We start from the raw sequence: 26,042 nt of genomic DNA, 5'->3' as shown, positions 1-26,042 counted from the left end.
ACAGATGAGAAAGGGCCCAGCTTTTATAACTAAATAGGCCGAATGACACAGCTAAAACCAATTGGCGTCATCTAGCCAGGTCAAGCGCAATTGAATTTTCCAATATACTTCTTTTTTTTAGATAGTTTTTCAATGCTTCTCCTCTTAATGATAACCTTTTATCATTAAAGTAAGATACCAATAAGTTTTTAAAGTATGTAAAAATTAAATTCCAGATCTTTTATTCAACTATTAGAAACCATCAAGTGAACTAACTTGAATCCACTTTCCAATATATTAAGAGCACTATAATAAATAAATAAAAATGATCACATTTTAGCCAACGAAATCCAAAATTTACTCATGCAAAGTTGTGTAAAAATATATAATTTTTTGATAAAAATATATAATTTCTATTCTAACATAATCTAAGTGTATATGCTTGTGAAGCTCCCTACTGAAGACTTGAACCCTGACCCTTACTCCCTACGCCCTAAGCATTTATACTTGTGTAAAAATATATAATTGCTATAGTAACTATGTAAACACTATTCATTTTGCATTGAACAAAGAAAGAGAGTAAATGATAGTTGGATATTTAAAGAAGAAAGAGAGTGTACGGTTGAATTTAATCAACCATCTTGTTGGTTTTATTCCGTGCCAAATTTGCTTGTATTTCAGTAATTAGTGACTCTGTATTTAGGTGGGATTCTTGTAAGGGTAGTGAGTGAGATAGTGTGAAGAAATGCTCAAGAGTGTGCAAGAAAAACAGGGACTCGCGACTGCAAGCCGCTAGAAGTTGCACACGTGCCAGGCATGCCAGAAGTTGAAGCGTCATGCCAGCTGGAGCACTACAGGACAAAATATGACAACTGGCCGTTCAGTTATCTCGTAACTGAAACTCACGACTCAGTCAAGCCGCGAGGCCAAGCTGCAAGCCAGCCCTGTTTTGAAAAACCTGACTCTTCACATTCCATTCTCACCCTAGTATAAATACTCCTTTTACCCACGAAAGAAAGAGAGCTTCCAAAGTGAATTTTGAGAGAGAAACCCTAGAGAAAAATAAGATTGATTCATCCCCAATCTTCATTAAGAGACTTTTCAAATTTCTCAACTCTCTTCCTCTCCATTGTTAAATCCTTGAGAGGTTTTTTACCAAAACTTTTTCTCACCATATCCATTTCTGTAAGAGAGCTGTTTGGTGCTTTGGGAATCAGTTAGGAAGGAACCAATTTCACATTGGTTGATGCTATGGTCAAGTAGCGGAATCCGGGAAGCTAGAAAAGAAATAGGTTCGGCGCAACCTCGTTGGAGCAAGAAGTTTGGAGGACTTAGGTATACTGGGTAAATTAGACTTGGAGGGTCTATTACTATTCATATATCCCAACTACATTTTATAATAGATTACTTATCGTTTGGAGGGCGGCGGAGAGGTTTTACGTCGAGAGTTTCGGTTTCCTCTTCAATAACATATCGTGTGTTGTCCTTGTATTTATATCTCTCTTCCCTTAATCTTTGTCATTTAATTTCTGTTGTGGATGTAATTTTATTTGGTTTAAATTGTTTATCAATTCTGTATTAAGCTCATTCATGTTCCGCACACTTATCGTTTGTCATAAAACTTGAATTGGTAATTTTGTTAATGAAGGTCTAACCTTTCATTGTGTTTTTATACACTAATTGAACTTTCAGATTGTAAATAATAGTTGTGTAAATTGTATGATTAAAAAAATAAAAAAAAAATTAATATTTTAATTAAATAGAGTTTAAAATAGATAATATGATTTAAAATGTGTTAAAAATGAATATATAAAATACAAAAAATAAGTTTTTATACTAAAATAGAGAGTTTTGCAGGAAATGCTCTAACACAATCTATTTATAATAACAAAAATTACAAATGCGAAATCTCTTGTAAATAAAACAATAACAGAACACTAACTCAACTAACTCATCGTCGAGCTAAAATCCATTAATCAGTTGGCCTAAATAAAGTACAACTACATGATAACAAGAAAATAAATAGCCCAATGCACCTACACCAAAGTCCACACAAATTCCGGCGCATCTTTCCTTGGCCCGACCAGTGTTCGATACAGGTACATCTTCTCTACTTTTTGACTGTCCTCAGGGGCAAATTCCATCTGGTCATTTTCATTTATTATCTCCACATTAAGCCTTGGCATCTTCTTCGCAAGTGTCTTGCAGCCTCCAAGAGTTACATCACAGGACGACATCCAAAGGGATCGCATTGTCTCATACTTTCCCACGTCCCTTAGAAGTGCCATGTCCCCGAAGGGGCTGTCCCTGATCTCAAGCTTGCGAAGCTTCTTGCACCCATTCAACACATACAGCATTCCCTTGTCACTTTCGCCAGCAAATGCAATAGAAAGCATTTCAAGCTGCTCTGCATACATTCCAATGTAAAGGAAAACCTTGTCAGTTAAAAGGCCAGAGAGTGACAATCGCCGAAGACGCTTGCTTGACTGAACAATTGCTCCAAAACCTTCATCTAGTGGCTGCATGGTTACAGGGTCGGGTTTTGTAGGGTCAAGGATGCACAACCTAAAGCGGATAAAATTTGGACAGTTCTTAGCTACAGCTATGAGAGCAGCATTTGTCATTTGCTGACAGAAGTACAGCAATGAATGAAGCTTTGGGCAACCCCTGGATATAGCAACCAGGCCAGTTTCTGTTACAGCATCATGCCCAGCCCCAAAGGGATCAGATGGGAAAACCCTCAATTCCTGCAAGTCTTTACAAGTTGAAGCTACAATTTCCAGTCCCTTGTCTCCGATACAATCCAAAATCTGAAGTAATTATGAAAACTATGTCATTGATTTATATAAAAGAAGAAAGTAAGCATCAGTCAGACCAGGTTTAAAAGATCATACCCATAAGCGCTGAAGTTTCCCACAGAGGCGAATTAGCTTGATTAGCTCAGAACCATGAATCCCTGCAGCATAGCTCAGGTTCAAGTAGGTTAGGTTCACGCAAATAGGATATATGGCTGGCAGGCAGTGAGGAGCAACCTCTAAAAACCCTGACAAATTCCTAATTGATCTACACTTCAGAATGGTTGTCCTCAGTTTTCTGTAGGTCTCAGAATCATCAGATTCACGATCAAGGACAAAAGATCCTGTTCCTAAATCCACTAGTTGAGGTGCTCGCATCAAAATCCTTTGAAGTGCCTCAAGAGGCACTGCACGGTTCAACTTCAAACTCTTAAGATTAGGATTTCTTGCTACAAGTCTCTCAAGAGCTGCTAAATTAATTTCTTTTAAGCATGCAAAATTCAGGGAGACTAGTGATGTGCAACTGTCGGGGAAGCAGCCAAGCCAGTGGTTTTTCTTTTCCTCAATTTCATTTTCTTGCAGGTCCAACTCCCTAAGAAACCTGCAAGAAACAAACGAGTAGAAATAGGATGTTAAAAGGACTAATCTCCCTACCAACTCTCAGCAATCAGCATAACAAAATCTATCACATAATATATCCTATAATCATCAAGTTCTTTAAACCTCCCAGCCAGTCAATTTCAACCAGAAACCTCCAAAGAGAAAATATTACAATCGAAATATCAAGACCAAAAAGCTATTATACTACTGTTAAGAAACACTGCTCATAAACTCAATCTTAATCCAAAACCAACGAATCCTAGACTAACCATATTCAACACAGCACACGCTAATAGACAACTTAAAAAGATATTAGCTTAACTATTTACATTGAGAAGTCAGGGCATAGTTGCACATAAAGATTTTACCCAAACCACAGTTCACCCCACAAGGAATATAACCATACCTGCTGGGTAGACTTCAAAGACAATCACAAAACATTTCAACAGATGTGCAATTTAACTTTCTTTAGTTAGCTACTAGCCACATAACTGTCTAATAAGAAGCATAACCCAACATCAACTAAAGACAAATAATATAATAAAAATGCTTTAAAAAGAAACTCTCTAAAACAAGACATAACCCTTCTCTTAGCAGAATAATTAAGAAAGCAACAAAAACAAACTATCATACTCTATACAAACCAAAAATCAACAATCAACAAGTCTAAGACCCAGTCAAAGAAACCCATTTATAACAATTGGAATCTCATAGTCAAAAATTAGCAAATATAGCAAAATTATGCCAGAAAACCAAAACAAGAAAGAATATTTCTTACCTACAATTAGCAGCTATAGCTGCAAGGCCATCGGTGGTGAACCCTTCACAGCTAACAAGCACCAAAGACTTGAAATTTGTAAAAGAGCGAGAAAGAACATCGAGGCTTTCATCTGAAACCACCATCCTCTTCAACCTAAGCTCCTCCAACCCAATATGACTTCTAGCCAAAGCTTCGATCCATGGCTGCACATAGCCTCCCCAATCTTGAGGAACCAAATTGAAGTCCGCAAAATGAGGCTTCCCTTTCAAAGTCAGAGCTTTTACCCCAGGAAACCTGGCGATCAATCTCTCTGGACTGATTGCATAGCAGTTTCCTATGAAGACTCGCTGCCTGCTATATCTCTCTACTCTGTACCATAATTTACACACCAAAGACACTGCGTTTCGGTCTCTGTGCGATGTTACGAAATCGAACACGTGCTCTAAAACCTCGTCCGGAAAATAATTCATCATCGTTTAACATCCAATCCAACACCCACAATTTTCCCCGAAAAAAATAATATTAACTTTCAGGGAAAGTAAAAAAAAAAAAAAAATGGAGGATTTTGAGAGATCTTGTTGGAAATGAGCTGAGATCTACATGAGATAGAGTAGATCTGAAGTGGGTTTAATTGGAAATTCTCTCACATAGCTTAGATCTGCAAAGAAAGAGAGACAGAAAGAAAGAGTGATGGAAAGAAAAAATAAAAATCAAAGTTTCTCGAGAAAAAACGTGGGAGAGAAATGAAAAGAAAATGTTTTCTCCTCAGTGATCATCTTTGAAATCAAGTAAGTGATGATTGCAGCGATGAAAAACAAAAAATAAAAATAGTAACCCAAAACAAAACAAAAACAAATAACTTAGCAAAACAAATCAAAATTCGTAGATCTCAGAATCTCATAAAATCTTGACTAAATCGAAACCTTATGATTCTAAAAACTGAGAGAGAGCTAAAAAGAAAAAAATCCCTACTCTCTCTCTCTCTCTCTCTCTCTCTCTCTCTCTCTCAAAAAAAACTCACTCTCTCTCTCTCTATATATTATCTCTATATGTGAGTTTCTCTGTATCTCAAAGACACACACATACCAAACAGAGAGCCTCGTGTTAAAGCTTAACTCTGAGTCAGAGAGAGGAACCAAGAGCTTAGAGCTAACTAACCATGGTTAGTGTCTTAACCCCAAATTGTTTAACCATGGTTGGTTAAGTTTTTCGATCCAACGGTCATCATGGACTCGATAATAAAATAATGGAATCTTGACCGTTGAATGGGTGAACATGCATGTGTCCTTATCACTTGTTTCGAAGAGCAAGCCCCCCTCTCTCTGCCAAAGTCTTACTAAAGGGATCAGTAAATGGTCTGTCAGGTAAATGACACTGGTTTTGGACCAAAATTACCAAAATACCATACAATACATTTACATATATTTATTTCTACTACGGCGAGTATGGTAAACTCGCCGCCTTTGAAAGAGACACTTCCATGTGAAGCATCTTTTTGCCCTACTCTATGCGCTGTCGTTTAATAAAGGCGAGTACTTGTATTTTCTACTCTCATAGTTAAAACTATTTTATGTCAGAGATTTTTGTTTTTTTTTTTTCACTTTTACTTTATGGGTTTTTTTTTTCTTCTTTTCTTAAATTCATTTTTTAGATGTGGATAACTCGAATCATGGCTCTTTTTAATGATTAGGAAATTTCAGTTTCAGTAAGGAAAGTAAAAAAAGAAAAGAAAAGAAAAAAAAAAAGATTTTGACAAAATCTAAGAGAGCGCTATAAATGCGGTTTGTAAATATGAAATAATGTTGAGTTACGGAACCATAATAAAGATGTCTGTTTGTACTACAGAGAAAAATGATGAATTCAGTGTGTTAATTGTTGTACCTATGTACCTATAAGTCCACACGTTATTTAATTGCATCACTTGCTCGCTTGCTCATGTTATCCTATTCCTAATCAACCATTTGACCGTACATATATAATGCAGTTGGCTTTGAATATGGGAATGGTTGCTTCTCTGATTGGCCAGAGCCTCGCAGGGTAGTTGGTTAATGGGGTTTGGGAATAATGCACCAATGATGCTTGACAGTTTGAGTTGTAGTAGACTGTAGACACTGGTAGAAGTAGGAGCAGTAGTATGTTTCTGAATCAAGCATACTGATAATTTGAAACCATCAATATTCCCTTCTTCTTTTTTCTTTTTTTCTTTTTCTTTTTTTTTTCTTATTTGAATTTCTTTGTTTTTTTAACTTAAATAGCTGTCCTAGTGTCAGATCTTGATCTTGCATCAACTCTAACAGTACGATAGGAAACAAAATTAGATAAGTCTAAAGCTAATAGCAAGGCTATAAACATTTCACAAAAATTAATTGAGTTTGTATTGGCCATAAATGAGCAATACTAGGTGTATAGAACAATCATGAAGTGATGAATAATTTGTTTGGGTGGTTTTTTTTTTTTTTTTTTTTCTCCTAAATTGTACAATCTTTTCCCTCTAACTATTACCTGCATAACACTTGTTTTCTAAACTATAAGCATACGTATTTACCATCCTAAATTATTACCCGTGTAATACTTTACATTTGCACCATATTTTATACATAATAGTTTAGGGAATAAGTATACATTCTTATAGTTCAAGGGATAAGTGTAAAAGGGATATAGTTTAAAGGGGTAAAGGGTATATTCTTATAGTTAAGGGCAGTAATTGTAAAAGGAGTATAGTTTAGGGGGTAAAATATAATTTCACTATTTTTTTAAATAATTTGTTTGGTTCAAAGTTCTGATTGATCAATGACTGATAACGAAGGTGCAATTAGTGTTAGAGTCATGAAATCTTTCACGTGGATTTTATCCAAATTAAGTGAAGAAGTTAAAATTTTAAAAGGGTTAAGTTCTGTCCAAATCCTTTGCCAAAAAAAAGAGAGACAGTACCTTGTTTTGTAACTAAAAAAAATAACTATATTTAGATACAAAATAATAATAAATACAGTAAGAAAACACGAAGCTTTCCCTTTTAATAAGAATATTTAGAGTTCTCTATTTTGTCAATATTGTGAATAGAGATAGAGTCAGGAAATTTTCTTTTGGGAGTTAGAGTATGAAAATAAAATCTCATAGTTTAATAATAAGAGCTATACAAATATAAAACTTATGTCTATTAAATCTTAATGAAATATAAATAAAAAGATAATAATTATTTCTTAATACAATGCAAGTTAATCATCTATCAAGTTGTACAATTTATAACTTCTCTTACTCTAAAGTCAGAGATTACAATACATTCTCTTATATAAATAAAATCATGTTGTTCATATCCTATTTGGCATCTTAATTCAAACACAAATAATAATAATAATAATAATAATTGTAAGGACCCAATTTGGTTCTCAGCCCAAAGGATTGATGAACCCAGGTCCAAAAAACCCAAAACAATTAATTTGTAGAAAGTGGGTCCAAAAGACAAGAATAGAAAGAAAGATTGATTTAAGCTGAAGAAAATGTCCTCGGCACAGTCCGAGGAGATCAGTTCTCTTATATTTATCTTAAGTTTGATTACAAGTCTGTTTCCTAATTGCTACAGAGTTTTTCTCTTGATTTCTCGATCACCAACTCTCATTGCCTCCTTCTCTTTAAATACTATCTTCCCCTTTCATCTCTACCCTCCACGTGCAGGCTAGATGGTTGGTGTTAATACTTGTCCTATCAGCCCCTTCCTGAACTCTTTGGAGGTAGCTGTAAGGCTGAAAAATACTGTTCAAATATCACTTCCTCATTGATGCGGCTAGAGAGTTAGCTACAGAGCATTCAATGCGGTGGTAACAGCTTTCTCTTAGATATTTCTGAGCTTCCATTCCTCCTGTACGTTCATAATTCACGTCCCTATCAGTGAAACTTCTTGGAAGGTCACTTTGAGCGATAGGATACACCTCTGGTCTATGCTACGTTTATCTGAGGAGGTACTACTCCTCGAACCATCTCCCCCAACCTTTCCATTTGCCATATACCCATGGGACTCTAAGCTTAACACCCTCACTACTGTTTATTCGTCCTCAGACCAACCAACGTCCTCGGTCAAGGTCCAAAGCCCAATATATAGTTTTGAGCCTTTATCCCTACAATAATAATATTAATAATATTATTATTGAGAACCAAAAAAAAAAAAAAAAAAAAAATCAACTTTGAGAATCATAAAATGATAAAAGAAAAATGTAACTTTGAGAAGACAAAAAAACCAAACAATTGATAAAAAAAAAATGGCACATTCATATTGACGCTAGTCGCTACTTACCAAAACTACATACAATATAAAGAAAATGGAGATAATTTTCAAAACATAATTGTTTTTCTTTATTATCTTAATTATATACATACGAACAAAGTTAAACTACATTTTCTATATATATAGAAAAATTGGATAAATCATTCTTATAACTAAATTTAGTAAATAATATAACTAATAAAAATAAAAGGACAAAAAGAATATAATTCCCAATCCTAATGTTTAAGCGTTTTATGGTCAAGAAAACAAAGTCATTATAAAATGTATCCAATTTTTTTAAATAAAATTAATTCCAACATTTCGTGAGGCATTCAACACCTCAATATGGTATAAAACCACTTAAATTTAGTCCTTTTTATTTTTATTTTAGGCGGGGCATAGGTGAAAGCTAGTTGGTTTTTTTATATTTTTAGGGTATTTTTGATCTAATAAATTTTTGTTTTGAGAAACTTATTATTGAGAGAGGATTAAATGTAATTTAATTTTTTTTTTTAAAAATTTTGCACATATTTTTAAGGCAAATTTGTGGGGTCTCCCTTGGTCCCTGAAGGGTTTAATATAAAAGAGGTAACAACATAACAGTTGGTTCTACAACTGTGAAATGTAATTTCCATATTTCTTTTTTATTCTGTAAGGGTTGTGTTTGTCATTCCCCCCCCCCCCCCCCAAAAGTATTTGGATATTGTTTATTTTGTAGAAATTGAAAGATTATTACTAAAAGTACTGTAAATAAAAATAAAAATAAATTAAAATAGTATAATAAAATTTATAAATAATATAAAAAAGTACAATAATATTAATAAATAATAATAAAAATAAGTTAATTAGTGAAATAACTTTTATTTATAATCTAATCTAAACTCACGCTAAGATGTGGGATAAGTTTACCAGAGTTAGCAGCAATCATGGCTAGTAATACTCCGAGTGAGAAGATTGGACAACTGCCATGCTTTATCAGTTTGCTTTCAAGTTTCAACTGCCATTTGAAAAACTTGCTTTTCCACGTTTTCAATTTCAACAGGAAAACTTTTTCTCCGTACTGCAAAAAATAACAAGTATGGAAAAGGAAAAGTTATACTTACTGCCCCTAAAAAAGAAAAAGAATATTATTAGTAACAAATTAACAAAAAACAATAATGCTTCTCAACTGTGTTCTTGCTCAGTTGCTTGTAAAAGCAAAATTACATTATGGGTAACCAAATAAATGAAGTGGGGTCTTAACTTTTTAGTGCAAAACTTTTGCCGCTGATGTGACCTGTTACACATCTCAATTTTCCAAGGCTAATTAAAAGAGAGAAAAAGAAACAAAAATATTCTCTAACTACAAAAATCTCTCTTTTATTAGAATCTACTTGATTAAATCTTTTTGCCAAAATTTATAATAGAAATTGGTGCTAGCCCCTTTTTTTTGATGAACGGTGCTAGCTCCTATACATTTCTTGGGTATCACCCTAGCCCACAAGTCAAAAAGATTTTCACTTGAAGATCAAAGGTACTTTTGAGATTCCACCGCCAGAAAATTAAGCAAATGCCAAAGTACTTCACTGTTCACTTTGTTCTAACCCAAAAATAAAAAATAAAAAAGTAAAAAATTGATTTCAGTATATATTTATTAAAGTGCACTACTTATATGTAAAATTGTAGAGTTTAGAGTTATTTTAATTTTTGCCATTTACGTTTCAAAATTTTCATATTAACCCTTCGTATTTGATTTCGTTATCATTATAACATTGTCGTTTATCTTTGTTGGTAATCTAACCATCAAGTGTCCTTTATATTTAACTAATTCAAGAAATACTAGCTTTAAAAGGTTGTGAAATGCAGGAATTTTGTTGTAAGCAAAAAAATCATATTCTGCACTTTCAGGTTCTAACGAAAATGGATGACATTGCCAATATACAAACAGAATCAAATATGAGCTAAAATGAAAACAACCCCAAACTTTAAAGATCAAAAATATACTTTAAGGGTAAAAAATACACTCTCTCGAATTTTATTATTGTAGGCAAAAAATCATATTATACACTTCCAAGTTCTAATGAAATGGATGACATTGTCAATATAAAAATAGAGTCAAACATGGGCCAAAATAAAAACAACCTCAAACTTTAAGGGTCAAAAGTTTATTCTCTCATAACAAGTATTACATCATATGGAGAAAATAAATCAATAAAAGTCAAAAATCGAAGAGCTAGTCCAGTTAATTATCTATAAAATATTGGAGAAGATTGCATCCAACAAGCCCACAGTTTGAGTTAGGCTTATCATACCCAGGACTTAGCTCCAAAGGGCTCCTAAGTTGTACCTTAGTTCTGACACGTGAAACTCTAGGCTAAGATCTAACAGGATGTAATGTCCAAGAGGACTCTAGAGTCTAGACCGAACACATGTAATATATTTGGAATGACCTTTGCAATGCTCAACTTCCATTACAATCTCAAGCGACTAGCTTTGCCATCACACAAACTATACACCTTGAAAAGCTTAACCATGTGCCCAAGGGAACATCTCCTTTTTTTTGGTCCTCAAATGAAGAGCTTGGTGAACACTACTCACTTCCTTTCATATCAGTATTTATCGTGTCTTACCAACTATCAATCACATTAAATGTGATTCAACATGTCTCTCATATGCAGCTAATGTATGCCTTTTTTCTTTTATTTATCTGATTCATTCTTGTTAGCTTGAGAGTTTCAATCTACAAGACATTATAACTCTAATTTCGCCATTGAAGTATCTTTCAAATCAGTATTTATCGTGTCTCACCAACTTTCAATCACAGTAAATATGATTGAACATGTCTCTCATATGCAGCTAATGTATGCATTTTTTTCTTTTATTTATTTGATTCATCCTTGTTAGCTTGAGAGTTTCAATCTACAAGACATTATAACTCTAACTTCGCCATTGAAGTATCTTTGGCGAAAACCCCAACTTGGGTCAGCCCTAGTTACATTGATGGATTTTTTGTTCCTTGCAAAAAAGAAGGTGATAGCAGCTAAGCTTGTTAGGTCGATTGAGGTGATTTCCTTGCGATTTCATCCCTTTCTTTTTAATCCACATCCACTTTCAAATAATGCTTTTTGTATGATAATTGACTTGATAATTTATACTTTTTTCTTATATGCATGGCAGCATATCTTTTTTCCACATATATGCTTATGACCCTTAACTTTTAGAGTTATTTTCATTGCAATGAAAGAGTCAATTGTCATCAAACACCAAAGTGTATATGATCGAGCCAAAAAGAAAAAGAAATACCTCCCTCTCCCTTGTGTGTGATTCTTTCTAAAAGAAACAAAAAAACACAAAAAAATGAGCCTTGACAAGTCTTGCTACAAGATTGCTCGGGTAGATGATTTATGCAAAGACCAATTAGTTTTCAAGAGTATTATTATCTAATATCTGCGTTATTCCTAATCAGGTATCACATTGACTGAATGCCATACGTTCATTTTACCCACCCTTTTTCTCCCAAAATATTAATATCGAAAACTATTTCCCTTTGAAATTTTATGTATCCTTAGGGTCTATACCTTCCCTCCAACTAAAAAAATGTCAAAACATGAATAGTAGTAGTAACTTGGGAACGTTTTTCCTAGTTGAAATTCCAGTAGTAGTAGGTGTGAGGTGTCTCAAGGAGTAGTTGCATTTGCATGACTTTTGATCATTGCAACATAATGGTATTTGTTTTCCATGCTTTTCTGAACTAACCCATCAAGCTGCTGAGACGAAATTTCGCCGTAAATTTAAATAGTTCACTAATTATGAGTTGGTGCACCTTTCATAGAACTAGCAAATAGCAATTATAGGTTGGATGTACAAATTAATGCGTGCCCCCACCTTATCTCGCACCCCATGAGTAATTATGCTTGTCTCCATTCTTATCTTTAATTTTTTTTTTTTTGCTTTCAATTTTTGATTTAGAATATGAGATCATTTCATTTACACTAAAGTGGAAGCTCAAGTTAATTTATATTAATTTTGTGTCATATGTCTCAAACTAAATTTTAAAAAAACAATATACCAACTTCCCTTGATATATAAAGCAAAAGATAGTAACTTCCAAAGTTTTTCATAAATGACAGTTCATATTTGTCCTTGAATTACCCAATTACACATTATTAATGGATAAAACACTAAAACTTAGTTTCTCAAAAAAAAAAAAAAAACTAAAACTTAGATATAAATACCTTAGGTACTAATATTTATTGTACTAATATTCTTTGTGTAAACGTCTATGTGAAGAAAAAAATTGTGTAAGTATCCATCTTATTTATACCTATCCAATCAATTTAAAAATTAAAACTACTTTCAAAATATCTAAAACTTATGCTTATTTTTTTAAATTCCAAAGAGTAACTCAAGTACAAACTTTATAAATAAAAAGTTATTAACAATACCATGTTATAAAAAATTAGTTTCTTTAATATATTTTTATAATGATTGAATATATATATATATATATATATATATATTTGAATCAGTGCTAATGCTTATATATATAAAGGACACCAAAGTTATTCAACTGTTCCATAAATTTATAAAAAAAAAAAAGTTGTTTCACTGAAACTGATATTTACTATTAAAAAAAAAACTGATATTTACATTTCTCATTTTTATTTTACATGTTTGTTAAACTTATCTCTAAAATCTAAATCCTAAGATGTGACCCCCAATAAGAGTTGTCCCCAAAATAAAGAATTGGCTGATTGGCCCTATGAGGCCCCCCCCCCCCCCCCACCCCAAATTTTTTTTTTCTTTTCTCAATACTCAATAGCCATCAAACAGTGTTTTTAAAAAAAAAATAATTTTAAAAAACTGCTTTTTGACCTTTTTCATCTCTTATTTAATTGAAAAAATATCTTATGTTACAGGAGTACGCAAGTAACGAGCCTCTTACAATCTGTGAGCCACATTGATGAAAAAACTCACATGCATACAAATGTTAATTGGTTTTGAATTGTGCACCATGACTAAAGCAAACCTAAGCTCTCTCTCTCTCTCACACACTTTTGTAATCTTCTTATTTTCTTAATGGAACTTTTTCCTGGATATTGCTCGTGAATAGGCCAAATTATATAAATATTTGTTTCTATATTTTGCATATATATACCGTATACCCATTATTCTTGATAACTACATAAATAACAAATAGGTATCAAAACCTCCACTATCTCAACAAATAAGCTATCTCTAGATTTGCTATCTTCTAGCTACCAGGGATCATAGCGCGTTTGAATTCTCACGGTTCTTTGATATCTAACGAAGTAACACACCTCTTCTATCTCCCTCTTTTCTAGGTTAACGGTTGCATTGCATGCTTCAAACAACACATACTTTGCGATGTCACAGTCACAATGGAGCATCAATTCTCTCTCCTCTGGCCTATAATCAGATTAATCTGATAAGTCAAAAGAAACAACAAGAACCACACTGCAAGTTGTATAGCATGTTGGAAGGATGAGCAATGCCTAGTTGCTTTGGACTTTTTTTCACCTGCAAGGAATGAGATAAGAAAGGGTTTTTCTCACCTAGGCTAGGCTTTCTTTCTGTGGGATTCCCTTTCTTGACTGACAATATTAGTCTTCAATGAAATACATTTTGTCATTTTTCTATAACACAACAATTATTCTAAACCATTGTCACGATTCCAACCATTCCTAAACCTAATTGTTCATCACGGGCATGGTCAATTTTGTCAGCCGCAGCAACAACTATAATTGATTAATTTCTCTCCTTTTTCTTTTTCAATTTGGTGAAGAAAACTGAGTGCAAAGGAAAAAAGAAGAAGAAGAAGAAAGGGATAGGATAACTTTCAGATTATTTAGATATTATATTCTTTGGCGTATTGCATATAGATTTTTTTGGTAAAGGGTGTGCTGTACATTAAGTGTCAACAATTTGTAAATGATAAATTAATTAATTTTATTTTTTATGTAAAAGAAGTTGCTGAAAATGAAGAATTTGGGTGAGCTACTTTGAGTGGAAAATTGGGTACTAGTGATTGAACCCTTCGCGGAAATTGGTCTGCCTGTAATGCAATTTGCAAAGTTAGGCACCAGTCAATCCTTGTGAGTTGTGACAATAATTTGTGGCATATTGGCTTAAAACATAGGTAACTTCTACGGGATAAGGAGAAGGCACATATCATCATATTCCAAATTTCTTTTAAAAGAACGTTCAAAGAAATGAAAATTTTGGATTTTTTATGGTCATAATTTGTCATTGTTTGGATCTGGACCATAGATAAATGTCAATAAATATTTGTGACCAATGCTGAGATGATAACCCATATCCTGCATTTTTTTTAATGGGAATATCCGGCAATATGCTTTGAGGCATGCTTGCGTCCAATTCAGAACCCATCTGGCTAAGGTTTGCCATGGTGACGAGATACCTCTAAAAGTAGAAGTTTTACCATTTTTTTTTAATAGAAAAAAACATACAAGGGAGAGAAAATGCAATTTTAATACAAAATTTCACTCAAAAGCCATGATAACTCTAAAGGAAGTCATTCCACTTAACCCAAAGTTTAAATTTATGGGTTTTGATTCAATTATGTTATATCAACCATTTATTCTTGTTTTTTGTTCTAAAAAAAATTCATTTATTCTTGTCATTAGTATCTCCTGTATGATGCTTCAACATTAAATTAACCACATCACTCACACATGAATATTCTAACATGTGTTCCAATTAACTCAATTGATTTTTTTTTTCTCAAAAAAAAAAAAACAAAAAGAATAATTTAAATTTCATTTGTGAGTGTGTATGATTATTTTCCCAAGGCTTTGCAGAAACAAAAACCTTGGGTTAGGCAAATCATTCATAGCATTGCATGTATTATTTGGAGTCGCAATATGTGGCCAAGGACACCTGTCTTAGACCTTCACTAAATTCTCTTTGTGGTGGCTGATATTTTGTTTTATATGGCATGACATGCAAGGGCTAAAAATTCTGCCATATAATGGATACAAGATTTTCCTCGAACTTTTAATGCTTGTTTTCCAAAATTTTCCAAACCTTATCTTCTTCTTTGCTTTTTTCCCCTTTTTCTTTTTCGATAAAAATTTTCATGTTTTCAAAAAGTCCAAGGTCCTGTGGACCGTTCAAGAGGAGCATCGGTAGCCATGTGATGGTGGGGTAACCCCTTGTGACTTGTATTGCTTTGCTATGGCATAGCATTATTCAATGCCGTAACATGGTTCACAACTCACGGGGAGCTGTATATATGAGCCATGCCGAGCCGTTTTGTTTTGGCACCTTTTAACCTGAATGAGCTTTGGCATATATATAGCTGGGTCTAAGAACATTATTGCATTTCAATTCCAAATGCCACCCCTTTATAAAGTGTAATATTTGTGCTTGGGAGCAAGAAAAGTGGACGTGAAACATTTGGAATGTCAACGTTGCTGTCTTATGGGCCAATTGGAAATTGACTAATACTCTTTTTCATCAAAATAAACAAGCTTAATTTTAAGATCTAGAAAGAGCTTTAAAGGCTAAGACTCAGCTTAGAAAAAACTAGGCTAGGTTTTTTTTGGCTGCCTTACATTTATAAAGTCCCACAAGTTATTAGCAAGAATATTGTTCTCAATTAGTTTAAATATGAATTTCATGTGCATTAAGAATGCTTTTGGATTAAATTAATGAAGTGGGAAAGTGATTCTAGCCTGTCAAATTTTGTTGGTATTAGGCTACTACCCCCACAAATCAACAACAAATACGTAACAAGAGATGACGTTAATACAAAGAACGACAAATTTATCCAATAAGAGGATCCTAATTTGCATTCAAAGAGGGAGTGGTTAGGCCTAAAAAAGAGTGGAAATCAAATATAATTATGGCTCCACTTGCATATAATTACAAGGGGAAGAACATAATTGAAAGTGAAAGGCAGGGAAAAATATTCTTTAACAGAGGTCATGATCATTTCCATCTTCATATGCCCATTCAATGATTAACAAAAATTGCGACCATGTGAAGTTTATGAAGATTTGAAAAATATTAAAGGTCATCTAACTACTACTACTATATTGAGATTCGAAATCCGAAAAATGACTCCCCCAATTATCAACAAGAAATTTCGATTTTCCATGACATGGACTTTTGGATGATTAATACATTATTAATTTATGGGGACACAATTTCATGTTACGCAACAGACCTTTGGCAAGTATTGGCACCAAAAATTGAATTGGGAACTCAAAATTTTAGAGCTGCATGCTTCATCATAACGCATGAAGATGCACCGTGGTCCTGTGTTTATATGACTTATGAGGCGTGTGATAAGACATGGTTGATAAAAACTTTGGTGTGAGAGAGGGAGACGAAAATTTTATCACTTTCCTTAGCCAAAAATGCGGTCCCAAATGAAATAAGTGTCACATTTCCATAGCATACTAGAGTACTCCCAAGTCACCAAAGACAAATGGTCGTGGTCTCCAAAGAAGGGCAAGGAAAATGAAAGGTGGGGTGAAGAAGATTAAAAGGACCACATAAGTGGTCGGTTTGATGTCAGCTTCTCTTGTTTGATGAAGAGGAGGAAAAAAGGTAAATCCCGCAATATGCAAAATCTATGGTGCTCATGTCAGCTGGTCCAGGGTTTTGAGAAAATTGGGACTGTACATGATTAGAAATCAACACAACCCACATGTAAGTCATTTGTTTTTAATGAAGTTTCTGAGTGTTTTTTTTTTTTTTTTTTTTTTTTAAAGAAAGCAATTTCGACCATGATAGTGCACTAGCACTGAAATGTTTGAGATAAGGTACTTCCTCAAAGGGATTAAATTTTTTGTACTAATGAGGCCACAAGTTGAGTTGAAACACCACAGTGAAATAGAAATCAAGTGGGGAACATTAGGGGCCCTTTTTATTTTCTTTGTTCCATATCTTTGTCGACGTTAGAGATGTGGTGGCAAATCTTTAGCCGAAGGTATGAGACATTTATTGGGCTTTAATTATCACAGGGTACACTTTTTATTTCATCACCAACTAGGACCAGACCCAATTGAACTGCATGTTGTGTGAGAGAAAAATATTAAATTCTGGCCCAACTTCAATTGAAGACAGTTCCAGCATTAATTTTATTTCTCTGTTTTGGTATTTGTATTTCCTTGCCCTCCTATTTCCTTTCTCTTTTTGGTCAATATTATATCTATGTTGAAAAATCCCAACACATGGATGCGTCCATGGAAGAGATGTGGAAAAGGTTTTGCCTCTGTGAAGAAAAATGTGTGATGTTGGTCAAGTCAAATCAAGTAACTCTTTCACAACAATGGGTTCAGGTATGGCATTTTGCTCAAACTACAGGCTAGGATTTCAACAAGGTGGCTTTCAAGTCTACTCTTTGCCAATTATGGCGAGGCTCACAAGGTGTTACCATCAGAGAAGTATCACAGAAGTAGGAAGCTCCTTATTCTTGGCCATTTTTGCTAGTGAAGACAATTTGACAATTTGAAAGAGATTGTCGACAAAAGCCTTGATAAGATATTGATTCTCCTAAATGGGTTTCAAAGACAATATTAGACCTAGTATTGTTAAGTTACAATATTCTCCATTTTTGGATTTGGGCTTTTAATGTTCCGATTAATAGCATAAACAATGATGTGAGATGATGTATTGCTAATGAAATTGTCGACAGAATCCTTGGATAGAAGAATGGCCCTCCTTACTGTTTCCAATGTACAAAGTGATTTTGAATAAATAAAGTCTACTATCTTCTCTTCCAAAATAAAAAATAAAAAACTTTTTTTTGTATATTTAAATCTAACTTAATTTTTAAAATCAAATATGACAATTAATTAATTCAAAGCCAATGAATTTAACTTTTCAAAGCTTGAATTTTTTCTGAAGTACAATTATATTTTTATCTAACTAATTTTCTGTATTAAAAAAAAATAATAATAAATTTAAGCTACTCCAAATAGACACTAGACTATTCCATTCCATTCTTTCCCCCCTCCCAAACCCGACCAAATTGTAATAGAAATTTGACACAAAATAAATTTGAGCAAATGAATTCTAACTCAAATGGTATATGTTCTCTCCATGTAAGAACAAGAGGCAAGGTTGTAGTTCAAGACCTACTTAATAGGTGTTTAACATACAACAACAAAAACAAGGTTGAACATGAAAAATCATGTGTAGGTTGTCAACAGTGAATCTTCAAAAGCTAGAATTAGAATTACATATTCCATGCATACATAGCACTGGCTCGGAGCTAGGCTAGCAAATCCAGACAAGACCTGAGCAAGCAGGTCCTAAAGAAAAATTGGATATGTGACTGATAAGTCACCTAATAGTATTGAGCTCATATGAATCACTTACATTTATTGTTAGTGTTATATACACATTCACTTAAGGTTTCATCAAGTTTATGTGATGATATTCAAGATTCATTGATAAATAAGAAGCTAAAACACTCGGCTGTTCAAGTCCTGGTTGTGGTAGACGGCAGGACATTCCCTACTCATACTAATAATTGCATTACTAAAAATAATCACTACCGATAATCCCATTCACGACACAGAAGACCTGAATGGTTCACTGTCAATAGTAGAGTGATATTAAACAAATAGAGAACAGCAAATGCTTTAAGGTCTTACTACTAATTAGGGATTCCCAGTGACATTAAGAAGAGAAATATTCCTTATATCCACAACCTATTTAAAGATGGAGCATTCTCATAAAAGAAAATAACATCTAATTAATAACATTAATATATTGAGCTTGCACCTGAACAACATTTTTCGTATTTCCAAATGCTTGTAATAGGTTACATGCAACACAGAAATAACCAGCAAAATAGGCTGGCATGTTGGAAGTGTATTTCTTTTCAATGGTATACAAAACTCACAAACCCACAAAGGATTGAACCATGATGCGCCCTTCTTGGCTTACTTATGGGAGGAAGAGAGGATATTTGTTCTAAACACCATTGGCATGCTGGGGAGTGTCAAGAAAAGCATAGAAGATTTATAATAAAGAACTTTCTGATTTGATGCTTCATCCCCACAAGCTATTTCCAATTGTACATAAAGCATGTGGAATTATGACCTAGCACACAAACACTCTTCTATTAAAAATATTTCCAAAGAATTGTCATGGTCTTGAGTTTTATGACATATGACAAAGCAATAGAACCATAACAGGGGTTGAAATGATTGGTCGGGAACAAGGAAATCAATGGCCAAGTTGTGCAAATGTTGAAGCATTCAATATCTTTCAAGCCAAGACATAGCTATTGTCTAGTTTATCTATTGAGGTACAAATAAACATATACACTTTTAGGGGTCCGGCTCCCCTCCCGTTTGAAACCCTCCCGTTCTCTCCATTTTTTATTTTAATGAATGACATGTGGCAAAGAAGTAATCTAACGAATAGAAAAACGCCAACTCAATCTCTCTATTTTTCTAATCTTACTTTCTTTCTTTGGCTGTCCTCTTCTCTCTACAATGTTACCGCCGTCACTGGGCATCTGTAAACGCAACCCATGCTGCAAGCTATGATTCAAAATCAGATTTCAAAGAAAATCAAACTGTGGCTCGTCGGTGTGGATGGGTCTGCAGTTGGAGATAATAGGCGCCAAAATGCTAATTGGGACTGTTTACCGTTGGAGGTTGGGTATAGTGCTTCTGCTATGTAGTAATATTCCCTCTTTTTTGTGAACTATATTATGTCTATATGATTCAAATAAATTGATATTGGTATTGTTTTCGGATTTTTATACTGTTATATTTAACAATGATTAATATTCATAGATTTGGAAAGTTGTTTTCATAGCAACTTTTTTTTTTTCTTTTTAATTCTTGTCCTTCTGGGTAAAAGATCTAGATTAGAGAGAGGTACTGGATTTGATTTGCTGGATTTGATTTCCTTTGGAATCTTGTGTTGAATTAAGCTTCCATTGATGGGTCTCTCATGCTCAAGCGATGGCGGTAATTTGCAGAGAGAAGAGGAGAGGTGAGGGAAAGAAGATTAGAAAAATAGAGAGATTGTGTTGGCGTTTTTCTAATCGTTAGATTACTTCTTTGCCACGTGTCATTCATCAAAATAAAAAATGGTGAGAACAGGAGGGTTTCAAACGGGAGGGGAGCCGGATCCCACTTTTAGACCACAAATTTTCTTCCGGAGGTACATTGCATAAATCTCTGGTACTGATAAATCAGCCAGAGTACCCACCAGAGTGCATGTCAATGTCTAATATTGGTTTGGCTCTCCCTCCCCCTCCCCCTTTTTTATTCCCCTTGGGCAGTTGGGCTCTATCAAGCATATGCAATTCCTTTTTCTTTTGGCCCACATAAGCATGTTATATTTCAAAGATAGTTTCTCATTTTTTTTTTTTTTTTTTGATAAGTAATAAGAATTCATTGATAATAAAAAAGAGATACACCCAAGCATACAGGAAGTATACATGGGGGAGCAAGTCAAGAACGAAAATTACAAAAGTCAAGTAAATCCAAAATAGAAAAAGGATGGTTTCTCCACACAGAGAACTATTCAAGTAAGGTTCGGATGAAAAGAAGCTTGAGGTCAGGCATAGCACGCTCAAAGTCTTCAAAGCATCTACTATTCCTCTCCTTCCAAATACACCACATCAAACAAAGAGGAACGACCTTCCAAATAACTCCATTGCGGAGGCGACCAAAGTGACCTTGCCAGCAAGCAAAGAGACCAACAACAGACGAGGGCATGATCCAACACACTCCAAATAAACCAAAAACCATATCCCATAACTCCGAAGCAACTGGGCAATGAAGGAAAAGATGGTCAACACTTTCACTACTACGCTTGCACATATAATACCAATCCAAAATGCAAACCTTTCTTTTCCTTAGATTGTCAATAGTCAAACATTTCCCCAAGGCTGCGGTCCAGACAAAAAAAGCCACTCTAGAGGGGATCTTCTGCTTCCAAATACTTTTCCAAGGGAAAATATGCTCACTATGGCCAACAAGAAGATGGTAGTAAGTACTAACCGTGAACCCCTTACTCTTACAAGGCAGCCAAAATCTCTTATCCTCCTCGATTCCCCTTACAGGAGTGCTATAAATGGAGTTGATGAAGCACCTGAAAGCTTCCAATTCACGATTATGCACCTCCCTACAAAACTGAATCTCCCAATGGAGGACTCCATTGGAGAATCTCATAAGATCCGCCACACTTGCCTCTTTGCTACAGCTAATCCTATATAAATCAGGATAGCGGACAGCGAGGGAGGAAGTCCCACACCAACGATCTAGCCAAAACTGCACTTTTGAACCATCTCCAATATCATACATAATAAACCGAGATAAAGAGTGCCACCCCCTGCTAATATTTTTCCACAAACTGACACCATAAGGACTAGAGGAAGAGCTAGAACACCAACCACCCCAATCACAACCATACTTTACCTCTATCACTTGACGCTAGAGAGCATTCCTTTCTTGCCCGAATCTCCAAAGCCATTTCCCTAAAAGAGCTATGTTGAAAGTTCTCAGGTTCCTAATCCCTAAACCACCTGAAGAAAGCGGGGTACACACCGTAGACCAATCAACCAAATGAAATTTGGGCTCATCTCCTAGGCCACCCCACAGAAAGTCCCGCTGAAGTCTAGCAATACGGTTGGCCACAGAGGCAGGAATAGGGAATAAAGAGAGAAAATAAGTAGGAAGGTTAGAGAGCGTGCTTTTAATTAAAGTGACTCTACCTCCCTTAGATAAATATAATTTTTTCTAGCCTGCTAATTTTCTTTCCATCTTCTCAAGAATTGGATTCCAAATAGACTTGTCTTTGAATTTTGCCCCCAAAGGAAGACCCAAATATTTCATTGGGAGAGACCCTTGTTTGCAGCCTAAGATAGCCACCAAAAGATCCATGTTATGAAGAGCCCCCACAGCCACCAGCTCAGACTTACCCAAATTGACCTTCAGACCAGACACAGCCTCAAACCAAATGAGCACCATACGGAGAATCAGCAGTTGATCAATATTAGCATCACAGAAAATTAGAGTATCATCAGCGAAAAGGAGATGAGAAACCATCAAAGATCTACCAGTAGAAGCACCTGCATTAAAACCTAACAAGTGACCTTCATGGACCGCCTTATCCAACATTCTACTGACAGCCTCCATAACCAGAACAAATAATAAGGGAGACAAAGGATCACCTTGCCGTAACCCCCTAGAACTTCCAAAGAACCCATGGGGAGTACCATTAATAAGGATAGAAAAACGAATAGTAGATAAACAAAAAGAGATCCATCGCATCCACTTATCAGGAAAACCACAACGCTCAAGCAAGAGAGTAAGAAAACTCCAGTTCACATGATCGAAGGCTTTCTCAATGTCCAGTTTACATAACAACCCTGTTTGACCAGACTTCAGTCTACTATCAAGACACTCATTAGCAATAAGAACAGAGTCGAGAATTTGCCTATTAAGAATAAAGGCATTCTGAGGAGCAGAGATGATCTCGCCTAAAACCAAGTGAAGACGAGAAGCCAAAACTTTAGCAAGAATTTTATAAACTCCCCCAACAAGGCTAATAGGCCGAAAGTCTTTTATTTCCACAGCTGCGGCTTTTTTGGGAATGAGAGCAATGAAGGTTGCATTCAAGCTTTTTTCAAACTGGCCAGTGACATGGAAGTGATGGAACACCGCCATGATGTCTGTTTTGAGAATCCCCCAGCAAGGTTGAAAGAAAGCCATCGAAAAACCGTTAGGCCCAGGAGATTTATCCCCATTGAACTCCTTGATGACTTCTAAAACCTCAGATTCCTCGAAAGGTTTTTCTAACCAATCCGCATTGTCCCCAGAAATACATGGGAAATCCAATACATCCGGAAAAGGGTGCTGCACTTGCTGCTCAGAGTATAGGTTTATAAAGAATTGTTCTACTTTTGTACTAAATCCTATATTACAATTTGATCCAAAGTTACAAAATCACTGATACGTCATATAGTAACATTACCAACGCCAACATCCAACAAAACTTGCACCCTGTAACATTGTTTCCACACTAGGTGTTCAATTCTAAAAAAGTTACCAAAGTAGTTAGTTTTCAATTTTACAAAAACCATGGGAAGGTAGACATCCTAACTAACTAGTAGCTGTAGGTCCCTCTTGCAACTCAAATACAGCCTAAACAATTTTCTTAACATCAACCCATTTTCCCTTGGTGCTAAGTCAGTTCTGAATAACACCCTTACATCCCATAACAATCCAGCAATTGCACTGCCATCAAACATCGGATTTCATGATGAGTTGAAGAAGAAGAAGAAGAAGAATCAGAGTTAGTTGGTATGCCATGTAGCGATAGAGAGCCCACTAAAGTTGAACGTCAAAATCCTTTGAAGTTAGATAAGAAAGATGTATTCGTTGACAATGGGAAAAAAACTAAACACAATGGATATGCAAATAGATATGACTCCTTGTGAAGAAATTGGAGCAAATAAGGTTTCAAGGTAACCACTGCCACTCAGGCAATATAAAGATTTTTTTTTTTCATCTCATCAAGGTGGGCATAATTAAATGAAAAGATGAAATCAACTCTATGTATCCCTCTCTTTAAATGGCCTTCATTAAGAAATTAGGAAATTCGTGTACATGCATGCTCACCATCCAAATGAACAGGGACTCCTCCCTTCAACAACAATAGTCAAGCCTTAACCCCAAAACTTTTGGGCTGACTAAGATCCTCAACACAATGTTTTGTTTGAGATGTTAGAATGCTCTCGGCCTTATTGTTTAGATTTTTAGATGTGCTTCAGTTGGCAAAAAAAAAACATATATATATATATATATATATATATACCTTTGGTATCACCGTATCACATAATTAAGGAAATTTTTCTCTATAAACTCTATGTTTTTACCATTGGGGTTTCTAATTGATCTGCCATTGGTGAACAACAAATCCAATGGCGCAATTATTGATTTATTGTATGCTACCAAAATCAGTTCTGCCTGCACATTTTTCAGATATAAATTCAAACACAATATGCATAAAAATAATTCAAAAAGTGGTAAATTCATGACTAAAGGAAGAAATGAAAAATCATGACATTTTTTTAACTTGGGTGGCAAGTTTACAACAAGGCTCAATAATCCAACACTCACCACATTGTTCCCAAAACAAAACAATTCGCATAAATCAGCACCAAAAGCACTAAATTAAGAGCCTTTTTTTTTAAAGCTAAAAATTTCACTAACCTTCATCGAAATTAAGCACCACTATCACCATCATCATGGTTTTTGTTGTGATTGCGATGATCGTTAGCAATGTGAATCCCAGGCTGAACTGTCCGCCTCCGAGTCCTCGACGGTAAAATGTTATCCAAATCCACCTCCGCTAATGGATCATCCGATAAATCGCTTTCACCATCCGATACATCGCTACCGATATCGCTATCACTGTCATCGTCGTCCTCATCATCATCATTCTCTTCTTCTATCAATTTCCCTTTGCCCTTGTCAGCCCTCATAATCCCCTTTCCCTTTCTGTCCACCACAGCTTTCTCATCACCATTCTCACTATCTTCATCGTCGTCTTCATCTTCATCTTCGTATTCCTCCTCCTCCTCGTCATCGTCGTCGTCGTCGTCATCTTCAACTTCGGCGAGCAAATTGGACTCGAATTTGGCGTCGTTTTGTTGGGGTATTGAGGAATCGAGTGGAGAAGGTTCTAGATGGTGGTTTTTGTGTAGAGGAAGTGAGGAATCGTTCTTTGTATCAGGAGGAGGAGGCTCGAGTTTCTGAGCTTTGAGCGGGTTGTCTTCGCGGCTGAGATCAGGTTTGCGCTTCGGGTACAATGTAGGTTCTTCTTCTTGGTGATTGATTTCAGCCATGGCTTTCACCATTCGCTTCGAAATTTCGTTATGGGTTTGAGAATTGGGGCTCTCAAATTTTTTTCAGGTTAGGGTTTTGGCGTTGTGTAGTGGTAGTAGACGAAAAGTTGGAGAATATCCGTTAGGGCTTTGTGCCTGTGACCTAAACGCACAGATCGTCTCCGCACTATTCTTCTTTCTTTCTTTTTTTTCTTTTTTCTTCTTTTTTTTTTTTTTCTTTTTTTTTTTTTTTTTTTTTTTTTTTTGGTTAATGGTAAATTTTAAGAAAAATTTGATACCATTTTTATAAAAATATAAAAATTTATCAAATAAATTCAGTTGTTTTTCCTCTTTCTATAAAACATTTTTAAAAATATATTTAGAGGTAATTACACTCTCCTACCTTGAGATTTGAAAAAATAACACTTCATCCCAAATTTAAAGAGAAAAAACATTTTTTCCCTTGGACATTTGATTAACCAAACTTTGTTAAATTAATATTAAAAGTATTGTATACTAATCTACATTTTACTCAAGGGCATGTTTATAAAATTATCTTATTTCATAATTAAAATTTATTGTTTTAAATTCGTAATTAAAGTGTATTGCTTTTTTTTTTTTTTTTCAACAATTATGTAGAGATTTGCCATTGCAAATGTTTTGGTACTTGATAAATTTTGCATTTTTATTCTAAATTTATCGGTTATTTTTTTATTAATAGTAGTTAAGCTTTTGTAAAAAGCTTATTATAAAAGTTTAGACTTGAGAATATTTAATTACTAATATAAACAAAGGGAAATGTTAATTTCTTCAAAC

The 26,042-nt window shown here is 34.7% G+C and overlaps 2 protein-coding genes across 2 annotated transcripts; both read right to left on the bottom strand.

Annotated features, from left to right (window-relative positions):
- Window positions 1-1,828: 1,828 nt before the first annotated feature.
- LOC126714531 (protein AUXIN SIGNALING F-BOX 2-like) lies at window positions 1,829-5,223 on the bottom strand. The gene is made up of 3 exons (XM_050414717.1): window positions 4,153-5,223; window positions 2,874-3,375; window positions 1,829-2,789 (listed from the first exon to the last, which is right to left on the bottom strand). Exons 1-3 carry the CDS (start codon window positions 4,605-4,607, stop codon window positions 2,016-2,018), a joined length of 1,731 nt encoding a protein of 576 aa, XP_050270674.1. The 5' UTR covers window positions 4,608-5,223; the 3' UTR covers window positions 1,829-2,015.
- A 13,891-nt stretch (window positions 5,224-19,114) lies between these two features.
- On the bottom strand, window positions 19,115-25,422 carry LOC126714530 (uncharacterized). Its single transcript, XM_050414716.1, has 2 exons — window positions 24,613-25,422; window positions 19,115-19,474 (listed from the first exon to the last, which is right to left on the bottom strand). The coding sequence occupies exon 1, from the start codon at window positions 25,257-25,259 to the stop codon at window positions 24,624-24,626; it is 636 nt and encodes a 211-aa protein (XP_050270673.1). The 5' UTR covers window positions 25,260-25,422; the 3' UTR covers window positions 19,115-19,474; window positions 24,613-24,623.
- Between the last annotated feature and the right edge of the window lie 620 nt (window positions 25,423-26,042).

The sequence above is a fragment of the Quercus robur genome, chromosome 2, assembly GCF_932294415.1.
Source record: "Quercus robur chromosome 2, dhQueRobu3.1, whole genome shotgun sequence".
NCBI classification, from domain to species: domain Eukaryota; kingdom Viridiplantae; phylum Streptophyta; class Magnoliopsida; order Fagales; family Fagaceae; genus Quercus; species Quercus robur.
Note: the sequence above shows the minus strand (reverse complement) of the source record. Positions and strands in the feature narration are given on the sequence as shown.